Source organism: Berghia stephanieae, chromosome 5, assembly GCF_034508935.2.
Source record: "Berghia stephanieae isolate SIO BIC M18660-M18661 chromosome 5, UCSD_Bste_1.3, whole genome shotgun sequence".
Classification (NCBI taxonomy): Eukaryota; Metazoa; Mollusca; class Gastropoda; order Nudibranchia; family Aeolidiidae; genus Berghia; species Berghia stephanieae.
In genome coordinates this window covers 48,149,813-48,170,416 of record NC_088364.1, presented here as the reverse complement: position 1 = coordinate 48,170,416, position 20,604 = coordinate 48,149,813, and the positions used below count along the sequence as shown (strand labels likewise).

General features: G+C 37.4%; 1 protein-coding gene across 2 annotated transcripts in view; it reads right to left on the bottom strand.

Moving 5' to 3' along the window:
• Positions 1 to 1,889: 1,889 nt before the first annotated feature.
• The window catches only part of LOC144973073 (FMRFamide receptor-like), a 52,191-nt gene continuing 33,476 nt past the window's right edge, over positions 1,890 to 20,604 (bottom strand). For both annotated transcript variants that reach the window (XM_078915064.1, XM_078915067.1), the window contains exons 2-3: positions 19,733 to 20,558; positions 1,890 to 9,939 (exon numbers count right to left, since the gene is read on the bottom strand). In XM_078915064.1, coding sequence (XP_078771190.1) covers positions 8,862 to 9,939; positions 19,733 to 20,007 — 1,353 coding nt within the window. In that variant the 5' untranslated portion in view covers positions 20,008 to 20,558 and the 3' untranslated portion in view covers positions 1,890 to 8,861. The remainder of the gene's footprint in view (positions 9,940 to 19,732; positions 20,559 to 20,604) is intronic.

Sequence of the window (20,604 nt, the reverse complement as noted above, 5' to 3'; positions counted from 1 at the left end):
TCACTCCTACATATACTAGTTTTATTGGCATTAATTAATGTTTGTTTTTGTTGTTTTTAAGGGTTTTACGGCGCTTGCAACACATTTAGGTTATACCTGCGCCAGTTAAAAGGAAGAAAATGGGATAGTAAAAAGTTGTAGAATTACAATTAAAGCACCCAAATAAAAGTAAGACATAGGGGAACTGGGAACAAATAGGGATCAGGTGTAGATTCCAATAGCATACCATCAATGTACTTAGTTTGAGATCACCTGTAAGTCTCATCCAGACACAAGCACAAAATCCAACAAAGAGGAATACACTCAAATGCTTACATTATACATTCAAATGAACAAATATAATCATACATAACAGAGGATTTACAAGGAAAAAATATCATCTCCCAAAACAATACCTATGCATTTGACTGTTTCCCTCTCAGCTAGGACTCCGGCAAGGGTCAGGACAAAACCAAGTTATCTCATTCCAAGACAAGACATCACGCATGTTGGAAAACATATATAAGGGGATAGAAGACACAGTATGTACCCCCCTGCACACGATGGGAGGTCATTTTGTTTGTTTGTTTGTTTGTTGCTTTAGGTCTCTTCCAACACAATTGAGGTTATATGAGAGACCGCTGAAACAAAAAAAAACAAAAACAAGCAATCTAACAAAAATAGTACAAATGTAAATCAAAATCATAACCTAAAGATATCATAAGTTAAATTATAAATAACCAAGGACAAACAGGCAGAAGATTTACAGAAAAAAAATATCCCCTGTCAAAAATACAATCACAAACCAAAGAAGCAGGATAGGCTAGTAAAGAGAAGAAGAAACGACATCACTATCGGATCGTACACCCATGCGAACATCATAGGTATATGATTCAAGGGTGATGCTCCCATCCAACCACCCGCGATGGGAGGTCAGGAACCCCACCCAGGCATCAATTAATGGTACACAATGTAAATCTATTACAGACCCTCGTTCACACTTGTTCTCGCTAGTAGAATTCTCGAGTTCCTGTGAGCAGTGAGCTCTAAGTAGATACAATGGGAGAGAGAGAGAGAGAGAGAGCGAGTTTTATCACCGTCCTAGCGTATAAGCGTTTCTCTCGGTAGTTGGAGAATCGTAAGGAACCAACAATATTCCAGGATTTGACTTTGCCTGGTTTACTATTGGTTGTTTTCTGTAGATCAATCGTGTTCTGGGTGTCATAACTATAGCGTCTGGACTCTGGTGAATTTCTAATTAGATCGGTTATGTGCTCGTTACCATTGACGATCTAAGATTGCTCGCACCTAGGTGAGGATTGGAGCAGTCTCAATACAGTTGACATAACACATGGCCCTTTTAATTGTGCCCAGGGCGATAACGATTATCAGCTGGTGATGCGTGAGATGTATGGAGATTTTTTTGTTTGTTTGTTTGTTGCTTTAGGTCTCTTCCAACACAATTGAGGTTATATGAGAGACCGCTGAAACAAAAAAACAAGCAATCTAACAAAAATAGTACAAATGTCAATCAAAAGCATAACCTAAAGATATCATAAGCTAAATTATAAATAACCAAGAACAAACAGGCAGAGGATTTACAGGAAAAAAAATATCCCCTGTCAAAAATACAATCACAAACCAAAGAAGCAGGATAGGCTAGTAAAGAGAAGAAGAAACGACATCACTATCGGATCGTACACCCATGCGAACATCATAGGTATATGATTCAAGGGTGATGCTCCCATCCAACCACCCGCGATGGAGATTATGTATTGATTTATTTACAATCCCGGGAAAGTAGAGGCGATTGAAATAATCACTACATCCATGACGGAGACAAAGCTCGAATTATTTTGTTTCGTTTTATAATGAAAGATACGACGGTTCAAAAGATCACACAAAGCTTATTTGCGAGAACTTTAAAATGCTTTAATACTTTATATGCTTTAAAATGCGTTTAATGAATGTATAAAGATCTGAAAAAGTGTTATGAAATGCATAGAACAATACAGTGACTCAGTTGGATCCGATGCAATATTTCTAGAACATTTACAACGATAAGAATGTAGCTGGTATGAAAGAACTTATGAAACACATCAATGATGAAAAGTGAAAACTATGCACAAAATGATATGTTCTAGATTTTTAAAAAATGAAATATATGACTTCAATGTAGTAGAAAAGGGTAAAAAGCAAACTACAAAAGTGATTGTACTGATATAAAAACATCAGTCATTCTTTTAATTCTAACATTTGATGAAAGACTGTTTCAAATACAGTCAAGACTTTCGGTTTTATATTCAATGACAATGCCATCTTCGTCTCTATGACTATGACGAATTTCAAGGTATTTACGAACTTGTGATTATTTGCTCAAGTTCAGTCGTTCAATTTTCTAGGATTTTTGTTTCACTTTTTTCCCTAATCCATTTTAATCATCAGATCTATTTTTAGAACAAAGCTATTAGACATTCTCGACAAAAAACCTATTTGGAGAATTGTTTATGAAACAGCGCCAGACTAAGCAGAACAGAAAAAATACAAGAAAAAAAACATCGCCAAAAATCTGGCTGCCCCGACTGGTTTGTCTGACAGTTTCATAAAAAAAAATTTCAGACTGAAAAAATAGTCTAAGATTTGATGTTTTTCAGTGATTTTAATCGATTGATATTTGAAGTAAATATAAATTGGCCCAACTGAAAAAAATTAATTAAGTCATAATTTGACAACTTTGTTATCAAATCAAATGAATTTCTATTTTTACTATTAATATCCACGAGACAACTCAACATAGAGCTTATCCAAAATTTTGTTTAAAAAATAAAACCTAGTGATTATCAAGGTAGGTGACTTTCATGATTTGACGGACAAATAATCGTAAGACAATAACAGCTTGACACTGCATATCAATGAGGTAACTGCTCGATCACATTCATCTGATGATTATAAATTTTATACGTTTCATACAAGATCATAACACATTTATTATATATAAGATAAGAAGTCAAAACAAAAATGTGTGGTGGTATATGTTACATAACATCATTACAATACAATATATTCTAAGTAGAAATATTGCCACACTCTAATTTCGTCTAATTTCCTATGGTCTCAAATTCTTTTTCTGTGCTATGTGATCGCTTAGTGTGCATAGTGTACTACGGACTACGCCGTGCAGACAGATATGTGTAACTGTGCTCTTCCTGTTTTTGTGAAGCTTTGTGATTTAAACCATTTAACATCTATTTCTACATTGGATATTTATTCCACTCTGTGGGACATGTTTCAGTGAATCTTGTGAAATATTTTTTACAGCTTTTCAAAAGATCGAAATATTTTAACCAACAAGTTTTAAAATGGGTTTTATTCAACTTGATAATTTTTATCTTCCTTGTCATTTGATATTCTGGTACCGAAATTTGTTCACATCCTTGTTTATGCTTATGTCATCATCTGAATACAATACAAGTAAGTATACATCATTACTGTTTTCGTCGAGGCAGAGGTGGCTGTCGCAAACAACGACCGAATGAGGTGTTTCGACAATCGGACAAGACGCCGCTCTGCAGAATCACGACCCCCGATGTTAACAACAATAAACTGTGTGAGAAGTGAGAAGTGTTAAAATCAATCTCTTTGGAGCGGTGTCAAAACAAATAAATAGCCTTTCGAAAAATAACAACACTGTACATTAATAACGATCATAGTGAACTCATTTCAAGACAAAGACCAACTGAAAATGACATGGGAGTTAATAAAAAATGAAACCGTTAAAAAGATCAACATTAAAAAGATCACCAGTGTGTAATAATAGCAGCTGGGGTTGTTTTCAAACAAACAACAAACAAAATATAATCACCGATGCTGTTGGCATTTCACATAGCAGACACGAATTGAGAAATGTAAATAAAACAACCTGTGGGGGAAAATGTATTAAGAGAGATAACATAATAGTGAAACGAAACTGAGGACACCCACCAACAATCTGTGTCAATGTGTGAGAACCACTTAAAAATTAAAGTTCCAAACATTTTGAAATGTGGCTTATTTAACTCAAGATCAGTATGTAATAAAAATACAACTCTAGTTTATGAACACATTTTGGAGAACGACAATGACATCTTATTATAGTCAGATTTTTTATTAATGGCGCGTGTTTTTCTGATTTTTCTCAGCTGTCCCTCTATCAAAAGTTGTAAAAATTTGTGTCATCCTTTGACTCAATTTGACTTAACTGAATCTAGATTTTGGACCGCATTGATGCCATGTTTAAAAAAAAAACGTTTTCTTCTTTAAGACCTATAGAAAACTACTTTAAAACAGCTGACATAAACAAGTTACGAAACCACAAAGTATGAATGAATTCATAATATTTCCAAAAAAAATTTGTGCTGACGTAGTGATCATGAGTTTACGTCATACTTCGTTCCAAATAATAACAATTCGCTTTAAGTGCTATAAACATACCACTTATGTAGTTTGTATTAAATTTTGAATTTATTATTTATGGCATATTATCTACACCATGTCGCAATTACCAAAGACTGATTTGAAATATCTTGCTTTAAATCGTTTGAAATAGTGATTGTAAACTGAATATTGTCAAATTTTAACAAACACTGTTAATATAACTGACACATTTTTGTCTATGTATGAACGTTTCACAGGGCGTTTAAAGGTTTTAAAAACATATTAGGCTCTTAAACAACACGATACGGTACGGAATCTCTATCGGTTTTACTCTCGTAAAGCTGCGAAAAGAAGTCTTCTTGTATCTATCGATAAGTCATTAAAGAGGACGGCAATGGTTTTGGAATTTCACAATCAACCATGAGAAGATCGTTATCGAAATATGACACGAGAGATCACTAGTGTAGAACGACGTAGCAGGAAAAGGGTCATAGATAACTTTGATATGGATATCATCCAGAGATGTATGGGTGGGCGTAAATATACATCCGAAAAAAATATTAGACGTCTGATTATTCAAGCAGAAAAAGGACAATGGGTTCTGGACAGAGCATCATTGTTATTCTTGCAGGTGGTGATGATATTGGATATTTAAAAGGATGCCATGCGATTTATTCTTCTCTGCATCATCTGGAATATTATTCTGGGGTCAATGCAAAGGCGCTTTAAGACTGACTAAATATCGTTTGTTGCCCTCCATCATTGAAGCACTCAGCTGCTGTATTGTATTGGACAACGCTACCATTTGTTGGCCCATGGTCACTTTAAGGCTCCAACTTTGGCAAATATAAAAGCTGACATAATTTCATGGTTTCAATCAGACAGTACTACATATTCTATACTCCTTAGTAAAAAAAAAAAAAGAAATGAACCAGAAACTGCTTTCAACGCAGACTGTCTAATCAGGGAGTTCTGACACGAGGTTGCGCGACTTCCCCCATATCACTGTGAGCGCAATCCAATCGAGGTCATTGGGCCTAAGTAGAGGGAAAGATTGAGAAGAAGAACACCAAATTTACTCTCACCGACGAGGCAATAAATGATAAAGAGTAGACTGAGAAAATTCATGCCCCAACCTTCACAAACTAGAGAAAAATTACACTTCATTGGATAGAGTGATGCTCGGAATCTTTCTGTAGTCGTTTCATTTCTCCTTTTCATCATCCTCGTCATCAGACTGTGCTGATTGATGTGTCCAAAACTTCTTGGTTGTTGTTGTTGTTATTGTTGTCGTTGCTGTTGTTGTTATTGTTTAACACATATTTGTTGAGACACTGTCTCATAATTGAGGAATTTTTGCTTTGACCAGTCTACATAAATTTAAATAATCCTCTTTGACATAAACACAAGCTGTTTCTCAAACTTTTGCAATCAAATTTATATTGGAAGCGCGTTATGTTCATTTTCGTTTGTAATCATCAGTAATGTGTATTGATAGTTATAAAATGAAGATTGATAGTTAATAATTGCCATTCGTTGTTCCATATTCAAATACTGCACGCATATCGTTTAAGCTTCAATGAACCGAACCCTCCAGTATAACGAATTCCTTCAAAATGGAAATGAGGAAAATTCATAATTTTGATAATGTAAATCTTCTATGAGTTCTGATCCTCACCTGTTATCGATTTTAATATAGCTGTAATAAACGAAATCTTTTTCTATTGTTTTAAAATTCATGAAAAAATGTTTTTTATTAAGACAAATTGATTCAGAGGTTCATACAAATTTTTGTAGCTATGCGTTGGGGGTGGGGGGGGGGGGGGCGCGAGGCAGCTGAGAAAAAGAAGAAAAACACGCGCCATTTTTTAAAAATCTGACTATAATAACAGTGAAATGGCTAAAAAAGGAAAATTGTGATGACATCATTAGTAAAATAAAACCTGCTGGGTACAATGTGATCAAGAAAAGCCAGAAAGGTCGACAAGGTGGTGGATTAATGATAGTTCACAAGGAAAACATTGCCTAACAGAAAATAAAAGTAAAAAATAAGCCAACGACCTCCGAAACCATCGAATGTCAACTAAAAGACAAAAACATGAAACTTAACATTGCTCTTATTTTTCAATCCGCCTAAAAGCGATCACACAGCTCAGAAACAGCACGTTTGCGTGTCCACAATGATATTGTCGACCTACTTGAAAACGATTATGCAATACTATGCTGGAGCGAAGTGCCGCGTTCGACACTGTAGATCACGAAATACTAATAGATCGAATGCAGATGCTCTTTCGAATCGGAATATTTAACAAATCAAAATGGCGACTGAAAATCAAAACAATGGTCGAATTAAGAAATTTTAAACTTTCACAAATCTATCAAGGTTTGTTCTAGAGTTTTTAAAATACTTCTAGATATAATGACAAATTGAATAAATAAATGCATGACAAAATATCAACGGTGAAAATACAAATTTAAAGAATACTGGGGATGTAGGAGCTTTCGGAATGTCTCCCCTTTACTTAACTTATGGAAAAACAAACATCCTAGCACCTTTACTAAGACTTATGACTAACCTTAATAGAAAAAGAAATATCCTCGATCTCGAGCTAACCCTAATAGTAAAAAAAAAAGAAAGGTAGTGCAAAGCAGTCCGAGAGTTGTTTATTTTTTCTATAAGGGTTAGCTCGAGGGTTTAGTCATAAGTCTTTTGTCAGGCGTTTATTTATTCAATTTGTCATGATTTTTTCTATTAGGGTTAGCTCGAGATCGGATGATTTTTTTTTCCTATTAGGGTTAGTCACAAGTATTATTAAAGTGCTAGGGTGTTTGTTTTTCCTATTGGGGTTAATTAAAGGTACTAGGTTTAATTTTTTCTTGGGGTTAGTTGAGGGAATACATTATTAAATATATTATTGGGCCACACAGAAAAATCAACCGAAGATATACCAAATTACACAGACAACGTTGATTACCAATCTGCCCTCATTAAATGATGGTGAGTACAGTATCGAATGAAAATAGTTCTTTCCCCGCGAAATTGCGGTCTTTTTACTAGAATGGTTTTCATGCTATCTACGAGACAGGTCACAGCGCGTTCGCATAAATGATCCCCTTTTATCACCAACAAAGCTGCAATTTGGTGTTCCACAGGGTTCAGTGCTTGGCCCTTATATTTTCACAATATACACAAACACTTAAGCAACATCATTGCGACCTTCTGTCTCAGTCATCATTTCTACGCTGATAATACCCAGTTATACACTCCCATTTCATTAAAAAATATCGAAGAAACAAAAGAGCCACTTGCAGCATGTCTACATAACGTTAAAGCGTGGATGACAAACAACAAGCTGAAATTCAAGGAGGACAAAACTTAGCTGATTGCATTAAAAAAGACAGGAAAGGATATACTCATTTACCAACAGTCATTCGGCGAATCTGTTATTAAAAATTCCAATGCCGTTCGCAATTTTGACACTCACCTAGACATGCGCTCATATATAACAAAGTGCTGTCAGGCGGTTCATAACGCTCTCCAAATGATATGCAGAATACGAAAGTTTATAGATAACGAAACATGCAAAACACTCATCTGTGCCCTTGTTAATAGCCGATTGGATTATTGTAACTCTCTACTGTGCGGCCTACTTAAAACATCGCTGAACAGACCACAGTTGGTGCAAATCAAAGCTGATCGTATAGTTACAAGGACAAAGCATTGGGACCATATAACACCGGCCCTTAAGTCCTGGCTTCCTATATAGAAAAGAATAATATACAAAATCGAATGCTTTGCTTACATGCCTTCACCACACATCGCATGAATACCTTGAATTCCTTGTGAGGGAATATAGAGCAATTCGATCTTTGCGATCCGCCAGTTCTTCGCTAATAGAGAAAAACTTCCCAAGAACAAAGTTTGCTGGGCGTGGTTTTGCATTTTTGGCTTCAATCATATAGAATTCTTTACCACCTAAAACCCGAGAATGTTAAAGTTTACCAGTCATCAAACGGCATTTAAAAAACAATCTTTTTCATTCTGCTTTCCGTGATTCTATGTGAACTTCGAACAAGATATGTGCTGATTTTGTAGTCGAATGAATGAAGTTGTGTGATACCAAATAAACTATTGTAAAGCACCTCTGAGCTCTATTTGTGGATACTGGGGCTATATCAAATAATAATAATAATAATAATAATAATAATAATAATAATAATAATAATAATAATAATAATAATAATAATAATAATAATAATAATAATAATAATAATAATAATAATAATAATAATAAATTATTTCAAAACGCACTGTCAAGTAAAACAGCTTGCAGTAATGAAAAGAAAATCGAAATAATTGTTAAGAAAATATTAAAAACATCGCTTTTCTTTACTTAGGGCGTTTCACAAAGACATATTAGTCAGTCCTTGCACGTTAAAAAACAAATCCCTTTTAAAATCAAGGAGTTTTATGAGACTTCGTTAACATCAGCCATGTCATTCAATGGTTTTTCACTCTCAGGTTGTTTGCGGGTGGTGTCATTAGTGTTGTCTGATAATTTGCTTTCCGTTTTTTGTCCATCGGAATTCTTATCGTTTTGAACCATGTCATTTTCCACAACATTCGACATTTCAAAATCGGTGTTCGTCTTTTCTGGAACTGAAGTTTCCTGATTTCCTTTCCTCTTGTAGAGACGTCTGAAGACGCGTAAAAGAACCTGTCTGAATTTTCGTCCAAACGCCGTATAAATGAGAAAGTTGACAGAGGAATTCGTTATCAACAGAAGATTGGAAGCAGCAAGAAACTCATGATGTTCAAGTTGTGTTGAATTGACTTTAAACTGTGATATAATTGCAGGGGTTTTAGATAGGATATAAACAATGATGATCAGAACGAGGGCAAGACTAAGATCCGCCTCGTCGTCGTCGTTAACATTGGTACCCGCGTGTCTCATTTGCATGACCATCAGCTCCTTAATCAACAATGAATTGAGGATGAATAGAGTTAAAAATGGTATAGCTTGGATTATGACTGTATAGAGAACTGGCTGAAATTTGTCGTAATACCAAGATTTACCAAAAGGTGTCATAGCATTCGTATAGCAAGGTTTGTTATTCATAGCGGAAACAGGAGTAGACAAATTATCAAACTCAAACTGTGATTTGGGCGTCACAGAAGAGATAGGAAATACAGTTACATTGCTTGAATTTGTATTGCTGGAAGTAGAGTTTGAATCTAAGGAAACGTCTGTACTATTCGTATCCTTGCATTCCACCACCTCAAAAGCGAAAAAATGTGGTAAATTGAATAACATCGAAATCGTCGCAATGGTTATAATGACGATTTTGTTTTTTTCCTTTGTAATAAATGTTTCAGCTAGGAAGGGGTGACAGATGGAGATGTACCGTTCCGTGGCAACGGAGACGGTTATTAACACGTTGAATTGTTCAAGTGTCATCATTGCGTAGAAACAAGGAGAGTAGATATTCGGGTACACATGTTCTTTGAAATAGATCAGGGCTTGTCCACCAAAATAATCGGCATAACTGGAAATAGAAAATGAAACTTTTTATTAACTTTTAAAAAAAAAATCAAATGTGTCAGACTTATAAGGTACCTGATATGACCATGTGTTGCCTTAAGCAAGACAGCTCGCCTTAGCCCACTTTGAGGAGCTGAACTACGGCTGACGCCTGGGTTATTTCAGTCTTCCTTTAGAATGGGTGCTACGTACTACGGGGAGCAACCGGAAACGACTCGAAACGGTTAGAAACGAGCGGAAACGACGAAACAACGACGGTTATGGAAAGTTGGCAACAGTTGGGAGTGAACCAGGGAATCCGGGAAGTGTGCACCAGTGGGGAGTGAACCTGGAACGATGGGAGGAGGATATGAGAGGGAAATGAACCTGAGAATATGGGAGATGGATACCAGTGGGAATCTAGCGGAAATGACCAGAAACGACTGGAAAGAAGATTGTGTATTGATGCTATGCGCTGAGGTAAAATGCTCACAACATCCGCTAGTCGGATATCATGCACCAACACACAAAATTAGTTTTTATACGAAACTCGCCAAAACCCGACGAAACCGACCAAAGTTATGGGAAGTTGGCAGCAGTGGGGAGTGAACCATGGACTCAGGAAAGTGTATACCATTGGGGCGTGAACCTGGGATAATTATCCAAATCTGCCAAATTGGTTTTTTTTAAATTTTAAGTAGTTCCTGTCAACATGGAGGGTTGAATTTCACCGTCAAAAATAGTTTTATTCCCCAGCAAAATGCGCTATGTCAATGTCAACGCTCTTTTTTCACATTGATATTGCTCTGCATCTTTATTATTCACTTTTATAGGAATAGTTACCAAAAAACCGGATGTCTAAGTTTTCATCCCGTCCAACCACGGTGCGTACTTCCGTCCAGTGACTTGTATTTGTTTTTGGTTTATACGATAATTGGATGGGGCTAGTCCGGGTCGGAAAATATTTATATAGTTTTTGTATGTGACTAGACTGACCATTATGTGGTTCTTGGATGTTCTTAAGTGATCATAAGTACAGGAAGATTTTACTGCTTTTAAAATGCAAAACTCTTTTTTCTTGAAAACTTATTCCTGATACATCGAACAATTAAACAGACATTTTTCTTTGGTGCTTGTTGCCAATGATACTAGCGCCGAAATGACCTAAAAGTTGCATTAATTAGCGACGTAGAGCCTTTAAACAAATGAAACAGTAAAAACTGATTCTGTCGAAATTCACCGTACGGGATCATGTATCAATAATTTGAAATACAAAACGTCTTTTTTTTTATTAATAGGTAAGTCCCGGGTTCCAGAATCGATCTGAGCAACGCAAATTGAGTCGTTGGAAATGTCTCTCTCCTCACTTTTCAGCTGTTTAATGAGTATTTGGCCGTTTTCTTTTCCGACGGAGACAACATTGTTAACAGCCCGGTATTCATTATACCCACTAGTACGGTGAAACAATGTGAGTTAATAGTCTTTTACGAGTGTCATGCCACAAGATCACACAACCGCACATAAAGATATAGCTCCACGTAAAATATTGTCCAACACATTCACAATGGCGGGAACAGTTTCAAATTTCAAAGAAATTGAGAGATACTAAGTTTTTCGTAAACGTAATTGGATTCAGTAGTCTGATGTCACGCTGCCCGGCAACGGCGGCCATCTTGGTTCTAAACAAAGAAAATTATTACTTTTTATTCTTCATGCTGGCTAGAACTTTTCATATGCCTTGTGATCATAATGTGTAAAAGTCAAAACATGATCAAATTTATGTCTTTTTCCCCTCTGGATACGCTTTTATGCTCGCCGGGGAAATATTTCATACGGGCGTCCGCCATTGTTCCGATAGTTTAGACCCAGTGTTACTAAGTTACCATGCGTCATTAGGAAGGAAGTGACGTTACGACTGTTGAAGAGTATTAGTGTATTAAAGACGGAAATCAAAGCACTCGTCCAAAGTTGCTCTTTTTATCATTTATCTGTGCGGTTCGTGGTCTTGTGATATGACACTCTCTGTTTACTCACAATATCACCGTAGTCAGGTGTGAAATGAGTACCTGGCCATTAACAGTGTTTTCCCTGTCAGAAAAATTGTAACATCACCTAACAGGCATCATGTCTTGTAAAGTGTTGCTGTTGGCCAACCCCCCCCCCCCCCCCCCCCCCCAATGTGAAGCGCTTTAAGAACGATGAGTGGAAATTGCGCCATATAAAACCTCGAGTTTTTTGAAAGCTTAAATTCATGTTACGGAGAATGTGTTAGTTTTAGAAAACAAATTACAAATGATTAATTATTATATCATATTATATTCCTGTTGCATAAGGGCCTAGCATCATTGATTAGTATTTGCGTCAAATTAATCAATTGTCGAGTATCTGTAGACAAGATAATATGTACAAGGGCTGGTTCTAAAGCTCAAATGCGCGATAATTGCCCAATATGTCATAAACCGATAGATAGATTTATATGTAAATTTAACATAACATATCATATAATAATAAAGGTTGCTTTGGACAAAGGCTTTTAAAATGAAAAACATGTAAGGTTCAGGCCTAAAATTCGCAGATATGATCATATACATTTAGTAAATGGGAATTAAGTACCTCTTACTGTCATTCCGCAATAAGAAATCGTTGATATCCGTAGCGTTTTTATGTTAGCACTCTGGAATATTATGTTTTTTTTTAAAATCAGTGGCACACAACAAAACACTATGGTTTTTCTATTCTCTACTTTTAAAAATAAATTAAAAAAAAAAACAAATCACTGCCACAAATCATTCCAGGAGTCGCGTATAAATAAAAAAAAAATTGAGCTTTATATAGCGCAATATCCACTAAATGTACTCAAAGCGCTTTACAAGGGCTCCCTGGACAACAGCAACATTTAAAAGGCTCCATACACGCACGGTTTTGATAGGCGTCCGAACCACGATCAGGCAAACCGGGGTGAAAACGCAATGTGTGTGGCCAAATACCTGGCCGATAAACCTAGGTACGGTCCATCGCTCGCAAAGCCCATTTTTCGAGGCGATCGGCGATCGGGGGCGTGGCAGTATAAAAAATTGGACAATTTTTTTTCGGATTTTCGCTGTTTTGACGTCAGATCTATGATCAGCGTCGAATTTACAATAGGTTTGATACCAAGAACTATGTTTTTACTCCAAAAATTGATGAAATTAGAAATAAATTTTAATTAATATTGAGGCTATTTGGCCGACAGAACAGGGCCCCTCCCTGTTTTGTGATGGATCAAGTGGTATGACTCTCGCTTTCGGATCGGAAGGTTCAGGTTTCGAGACCCGCTCTGAGTGGTGCAGAGTTGAGTCCTTGGAAAATGCTCTTAATTCACATTCTCTCACCGTACTCAGGTGTGAAATGAGTACATGACCGTTCGTTGTCTTTGTTGGGAAAAAAATGTCCCATCGCCTGACAGGCGTCATGTCTTGTCTTTCAAGTTTAATATTGCTGTTGCCTTGGGACCCATTGTAAAGCGATTTGAGCACGTGGATATTGCGCCAAATAAATGCTGTGTTATTATTTTTTTTAAATAATATTTTTTATAAATATTGCGCCAGGAAGAGGTAGATGGCAAAAGTTTCGTTCATACAAAATAAAAAATAGTTTTCATGATTTTCAATGTAATGATATAATAATAACCCAGTTCTTTTTTTTTTTCCTCCTCACCCGTTGTCGCGACATGACGGTCGACCTTGACACAGACATTTGGGATTGGCAGATGCCAAAAAGCCTTGACTACGTGATGACAGGGGTGGGCATTGTACAAACAACGCGCCCACCCCCCCCCCCCCCCCAACTCCCCCCCCCTAAAAAAAAAAAAAAAAGAGCTGTGTGCGTGTGTGGGGTGGCGGTGGTGGTTGGGGGGGGGGGGGGGGGGTGCGAATGCGAGTAGTCCCGAGGAGTACCCGTTTAACCTGCCACGGGAACACTGTCGATTTGTTTTATAAATAATAATAATAATAATAATAATAAAAATAATAATAATAATAATAATAATAATAATAATAATAATAATAATAATAATAATAATAATAATAATAATAATAATAATAATAATGACGATAAATAACAAATCTTTATTGTCCACAAAATGGAAAAATTTCCGTGGTCTACGTTGCTTTTAAACTTAAATCGGATTGTAAATGTATGGATGTTATGCGTATTGGAAAAATACTCACGACATCTCCATCGGGGTATAACATATTAACACACAAAACTGCAAACGCGAACGTTCATTGTCTGATTGATATAACTTAGTGATAAGTTAATTATAAAATGCTGTCTAAAAGCAATAACAACGGGTTGACTAACGTCAAATTCATTCCTTCTATTGATGCTCTGTGTTAAATTAAAATACTCACAAAGTCCGCCAGCCAGAAATATCACTCCAGCCCAAAGATCTACATGGAACCTTGAACGTTATAGTCTGATATATTTTAATGAGAACTAATCATAAAAATGGGTGTCTAAAAACAATAACAATGAGATGAGTGACGTCAATTTGGTTCCTTTTATAAATATCCAAGAACTTTACTCACTCCATCCGCTCTCTCCTCCTTCAATACATATGAATCTATTCTCTCATCACTTTTTTGTGCGGCTATGCATGTGATCTTGTGAAATGACACTCGCCTTTGGATCGGACGGTACTGGATTCGAGTCCCGCTCTGAGTGGCGCATAATTGAGTCCTTGGAAAAGGCTCTTTACTCGCATTCTCTCACCTTGTTCACTATTAAAATGAGTACCTCGCTGTTTACAGCGTCGTCTCTGTCGGAAAACAATTGCAATTTAACAGTCATGTCTCGTCTAACATGTTTTTATGTTGGCCAAAGACCCTTATAAAGTGATTTGAGCACCTTTATTAAATATAGCGGTATATATAGCGCAAGTAAATTTTTCTCTCTTTCTCTTTCTTTGTCTCCCTCTCTCTCTCTCTCTCTCTCTCTCTCTCTCTCTCTCTCTCTCTCTCTCTCTCTCTCTCTCTCTCTCGACATGTTAGATTATTATAGCTATTGCTACATATGATGCGAATATCTTGGACGGTTATTGATGCTATGAGTTTAGGTAAAATGCTCACAACATCCACCAGTCGGAAATAACGTACCGTCACACAAAACTACGAGTAACCTTGAACGTTAAAAGTCTGATTGATATAATTTAGTGAGAACTAATTACCAAAATGACAGATGACTTCAAAATTTGCGAGTTGCAAGGAATGGGCCGAACGTCCCGCTTGCTGAACGGAAACCGATGTGCATTTCGAACCCAACACCTCTCATTTCCAGGTGCATTGATCGCCGCGTAATCCTGTCTGACAGAGATTATTGCATATGGCCTCTCGTGTATTATTGTGTCCATAACAGCACCTTCCCGCGGTGTTCTCTGTTTCTACCGAGTTTGTTATGGGCGCGACCAGAGTCCCCGGCGGTATAACCGGGCTAGGGAGTAGGTGGGACCCCTTCCTCTTAAGGTGCAGGAGACAGAACCCACCGGTGAGTGGTACACGCTCTGCTCCTCACACTCATTCTGTAGTCTGGTGTTTTCTGTATGTCCTTACTTTTCTTAATCTACCCCTAGAGATTTTTAAGGGAAAGGGCTGGTAACCCTTTGTTTAAGGCCCACAGAATCTCTCATCGACACAAATGACCCAGGACGTGACGATCAACTGTTTATGAAATATGGCCCTTTAAGCGGAAAGAATAACTTAAATAGAGTACTGCAAGCCAGGAAACAGTAGGTGTCGGGGAATGGGCGACCGTCAATCATGAAAGAGACTGTGGGAAAGACAGAATGAAGGCTACTAGGCTAAACCCTATAAAAATTCATAATATGAGGAACATGCATCTGCAGCTCAACTCCTGATGTTATGCAGCTGACAAGCAATACAGGTTAGGCTGGAAGACAGACTAGAGACTCCCCAGCATGCCATGACAAACAAAAGGAAATTTGAGAGTTACGTCTTCTGAAATCTTCGATTTTATCTAATATGCGATGCATTTATTAAAACAATCATCGAATTGAAATTTTCCACCTTATTCTCTTTAAAATTTGTGTACTAAATGTAAAATTCAATAAGTAGGTCTAGGTTCGATTGTTCCAAAATTTCAGACATACATCATTTATAATATAATATAGTGTTGAGGCTGCATACTTCTAAATTTTCGTAAGTTTTTTTTTTTTCTTGCACCCAATATATTCTAACTTCTAAATGACACAAACAAATGTTGGCAGAAGTAATACCTCTTTGAGTATAGATTCAATTTTCATTATCTAAACCGTCCTGATATAATACCGCCTTGAAGCGGTTACATAGTTAGGATGCTTTTCATTCACGAAATAACGATTGGTGTTAGTGTTAGCCTTTATTGTACCCCTATTTTTATTTTTGGAATGAATATATTTTTTCGATTTTATCTCAGAAAATTTATTAGCAATGATTTTATTCAAAACATCGCTTTTTACTTGAATAAATTACGATGAAATAATGTTCCCTTTTCTTATTGTCTTATAATGGAAACAAATTTGTAAGTAGCTTTATTTTAGAACTTATATTAATTTGTCACGTGTTTTAAACATTTGTCGTCTCTTCGAACGATATTAATTTGAATAACTGAATCTAATTAAATCTGTTACGGAACACATCACATGTTTCTAGAAACGAACCAAGCGCACATCGAATCCCGGTGACGTTTGGTTCACACGTCCTTGTCAAGTAACTTTTGTTGTTTGCTCACAAGGCGGCAACAGCTTCTAATGGTGCTCACACCACTATGTTATGACGATGCACCCAATCCGAAAATTCCTTACCGCACTCGTGCACTGTCGCAAACCCGCCCGGAAGCTTCGTCACAACACACCGTTCAGCAAGATGTTCTGCGGTTTTGGGTTCTTTCCCACATCGGGTACATGTTGGACAGATGGAAAGTCCCCACTGATGAAGCGATTTTGCCATCAGGCAGGTTCTCGATCGAAGCCGATTCGCTACCACCCAGTGTCTCCTCTTACCCGTGGAGAAGCCTGGCAACTTCTAACCTAGTTTTGATGAGTGTATGTCCCGGCCCCCTTTGATGGATTGAATTCGTCCAAACCGACTTCCATCTCGTATATGCATCTTTGTTCGTAGTCAGCGAACAGCGTAAAAGGGTTGCCGGGACTTATTTCGGCTCGAAACGGGGGCACCGTCAATTATGATCTTGAGAGGGGTTTCCAATTCCCTCTCTCTTTGATTTTATTAAGTCAGCTCTTCGTAATCGTCTCACTCCGGACATCTGGGGGGGGGGGGGGGGGGGGGGGGGGGGGGGGGGGGGGGGGGGGGGGGGGGTGGATTGCTGCTATTAACGGGCCCCATTCTCTAGGCGTTATTGCCAGCGTTCCTGACACTATGTGCATCGACTTGCGAAGTTTAACATCTATCTTCTCAACGTTCCTGCTTCTAGCCCACACTGGAGCGCAAAACTCCGCGGTGAAATAGCATAGTGCCAAGGCGGACGTCCTCAGGATTGCTTGGTTAGCATCCCAAGTTGATCCCGCCAGGTTCCTCGGAAGACTGTTGCGTTTATCTATCCTCCGGGCAACCCGAGATGCACCCAGTAAGTAAGGCTGCGGTCCAGCGTCACCCTACGGTATTTTGGATGCGGCTCATAAAAGAGTAGTTGGTCCCCGATTTTACGGGTGTGTCAGCCACTGCATAAGTGGCCATGGTTTTCGAAGTGTTCATTTTCAGGTACCACTTGTCGAAGTAGGATTTGCGTCTGGTGACGTCCTCGCTGAGTAAGCTCTCGAGACGGGTCCACACCTTACTTTGAGTAACGAGTGCCCAGTCGTCCGCGTATCCCAGCCTCAGGGAGGAAATGTTCGGTATGTCGCTAATGTAGACATTAAACAACAAGGCTGTCAATATCCATTACGTAACGTCCAATGGTTGACTGCGCTGCAGGTAGAGGGCGCCACCCTTTACCGTACATGTAGAAAAGTTCGTTTTCAGACCTAATGTGCTTAGACTACTCGTTTCACTGACTGCAGGCACGTGCCATACCAGAGCGCAGGTAAAGAGATAGAGAGTAGCGTGACCTCTTGACCTAGCATCTCAACTGAGTGATCTGCTGGTAAACCACAGTGAGTGGTGTGATATTCATTAATAATGGATATCAATCCCTTCCTAGTACGGACATAGGAAGAGTTGTCCAACAGCAGCATTACATTTAAGGGCACCCTTACAATCAAGACCTGAAAGATGGCCAGTTCGGCTAAGTACTTCAGCTGCCACCAGCTGAGAATTACAATAAAAAGATATGTTTATTTTTGTTATTTTGTTTTTGTTTTAGTGCGCATGACTTAACATTAAAAACATGTAAATACGTACCATACTATTTAAAATATAATAAATCCGACTTACTTTTATTGTCAATTATAAGTGGGACTGGAACTTGTTTTATTCATTACTTATTGTACTTTTTCGTTGTCCTTAGACCGTTAGACGAGCCATTAATTATTACTGTTTAATAATTTCAATAATATGTAGCGGGGAAATAATAGGATTTGCAGACCTCTATAATTTAATTTTGAACAGGGCGATTCTGTGAGTGCAGGAGTTGACAACCTATGTAAAACGCTCGCGTGGTGTGGAGAATTGTTACATAAAAGTTTCTTAAATTAATAAATTACATCCACCTTAAATACCACATTACAACACCCCAAGACGGTTTAGTAGATGCTGATAATTGAACATGCTATCCAAGATTGGAAACTTCGTCAAACCTAATACTTTTTTTATTGAAGAAAATAAAAACAAAAATTCCTAAATTGAAAAAAAAACGACATAAAAAAACCAAAACCAAAAGCAAAACAAGCAAGCCCCCCCCCCCCCCCCCCCCAAAAAAAAAAAAAAACAAAAACAAAAACAAACAAACAAACAAAAAAAAACCCCCCAAAAAACCCAAAAAACAACAAACAACAAACAAACAAACAAAAAAAAAAAAACAAGAAACAAAAGCAAAACAGAATTTTTAAAAACAGAGACAAACAACCAAGTAAACACAAAATGTCTTATACCAGGTTGTGTTGACTGTAAATTAACTTTATGTTTCAAAATACTAAAATACGACTATCGACGGAAGGTCGTGTTTTACAAAGGAAGGTCGTGTTTTACAAAGGAAATCCAATAATCCTGACGAGGGTCAAGCACCGAAACATTGTTTGTTTTGTGTTGCCCCCGAGTCACTTTTACTCACTTTATTTTTCTTCTCCAAAATCAATACCTAATATTCAGAAATGTTTATGTCTAATACGATATTCCTCCTATTAAGCTAGTTCAACTCAGGTTTAAAGTACAAGATTTATCAAAAATTAGATAGAGATGGGTCTGAAGATTAAAGATAGATAAATAACTAGATTGATAAGATGGAGAGAGAGGCACGCCTCGTAATGATGTTGGGGTATCGTGGTTTCACACTCGCTTTCGGATAGACAGTCCTGGGTCATTAGCGCATAGCCGAGTCCTTGGAAAAGGATCTTTTCTCACATTCTCTCATCTTACTCAGGTGTAAAATAAGAACTAAACCGTTAAAAGCGTCGTCCATGTCGGAAAAAGTGTAATATCGCCTGATAATAGGCGTCATGTCTCGTTCTACATGTTATGTGTTGCTGTTCGTCAGGGATTCTCTCTAAAACGCTTTAAGCACGATTAGTGGATATAGCCCGATGCAAAAGCTCAAGTATATTAGGGTAAATTAAAATCATGTTTTCCCCAAAAATCACTATTGTATAATTATTAATCATATCACCTTACATGATGATTGTTAGGGTAAGAACTCCACCAATCAGAATCCCAGTGTCGCTGATCACAAGTGCCTTCAGGAACAAGATGGTGGTTGATCGCATCTCTTTCCGCCACAACACCATCATTGTCAGGATGTTACCGATCAACCCTAAGCCAGCAACTATCGGGAGAAGTATTCCCCAAGCGATGAAAAGGATTAGAAGGGGAAACCCTTTTAGTCCGTCGCCAGCCGCCCCATGAGGAAGCGTGTTTTTCCCCTCTGTCCTTGGATATAGGTGAAACATCGAACTTGATATAATCGGCACCGGGTTTAAAAGGTCCAACGTCGGTCCAGCAATTATGTTATTTCAATGATTATTGTAATTTTTGCAAAATGTGAAATGAAAAATCCAATATTTTATAAGCCATGTTGAATGAATTCTATTCTTCGTTTGATGAAACTCTTAGCCTCCTTACAATGGAGTGAAATTAAATACTCTTGCCCATCAAACAATATAAATTACAAATAAAATTAGTTTTTATCAGGTTCTTAAAATGCATCACAAAAATCCTATATAAAATCATGTTGTCCAAATACATGAACTCAGATTGATTGGCTGGTTTCAATAGGAGAACACAAAGACGTTTCATAATTATTAGCTCACGTTATCTTAGCTTTTCACAGCTTTCATATACTTTTAAAGTACTTGGTAATAATTACTGAGACTTTAAATAATCCACAGAACTATTGGAAATATTTTAATATTTTAACTTATTGGACTGCATTACATGGAGTATCCTGTTTCAGGTTTTCTCTTTGAATGTCGTTGTCCTTGGTAGGATAAAATTACATTTCCTGAAATGAAAATATAAAAAGATATATATACGCTCAAATAAACGTA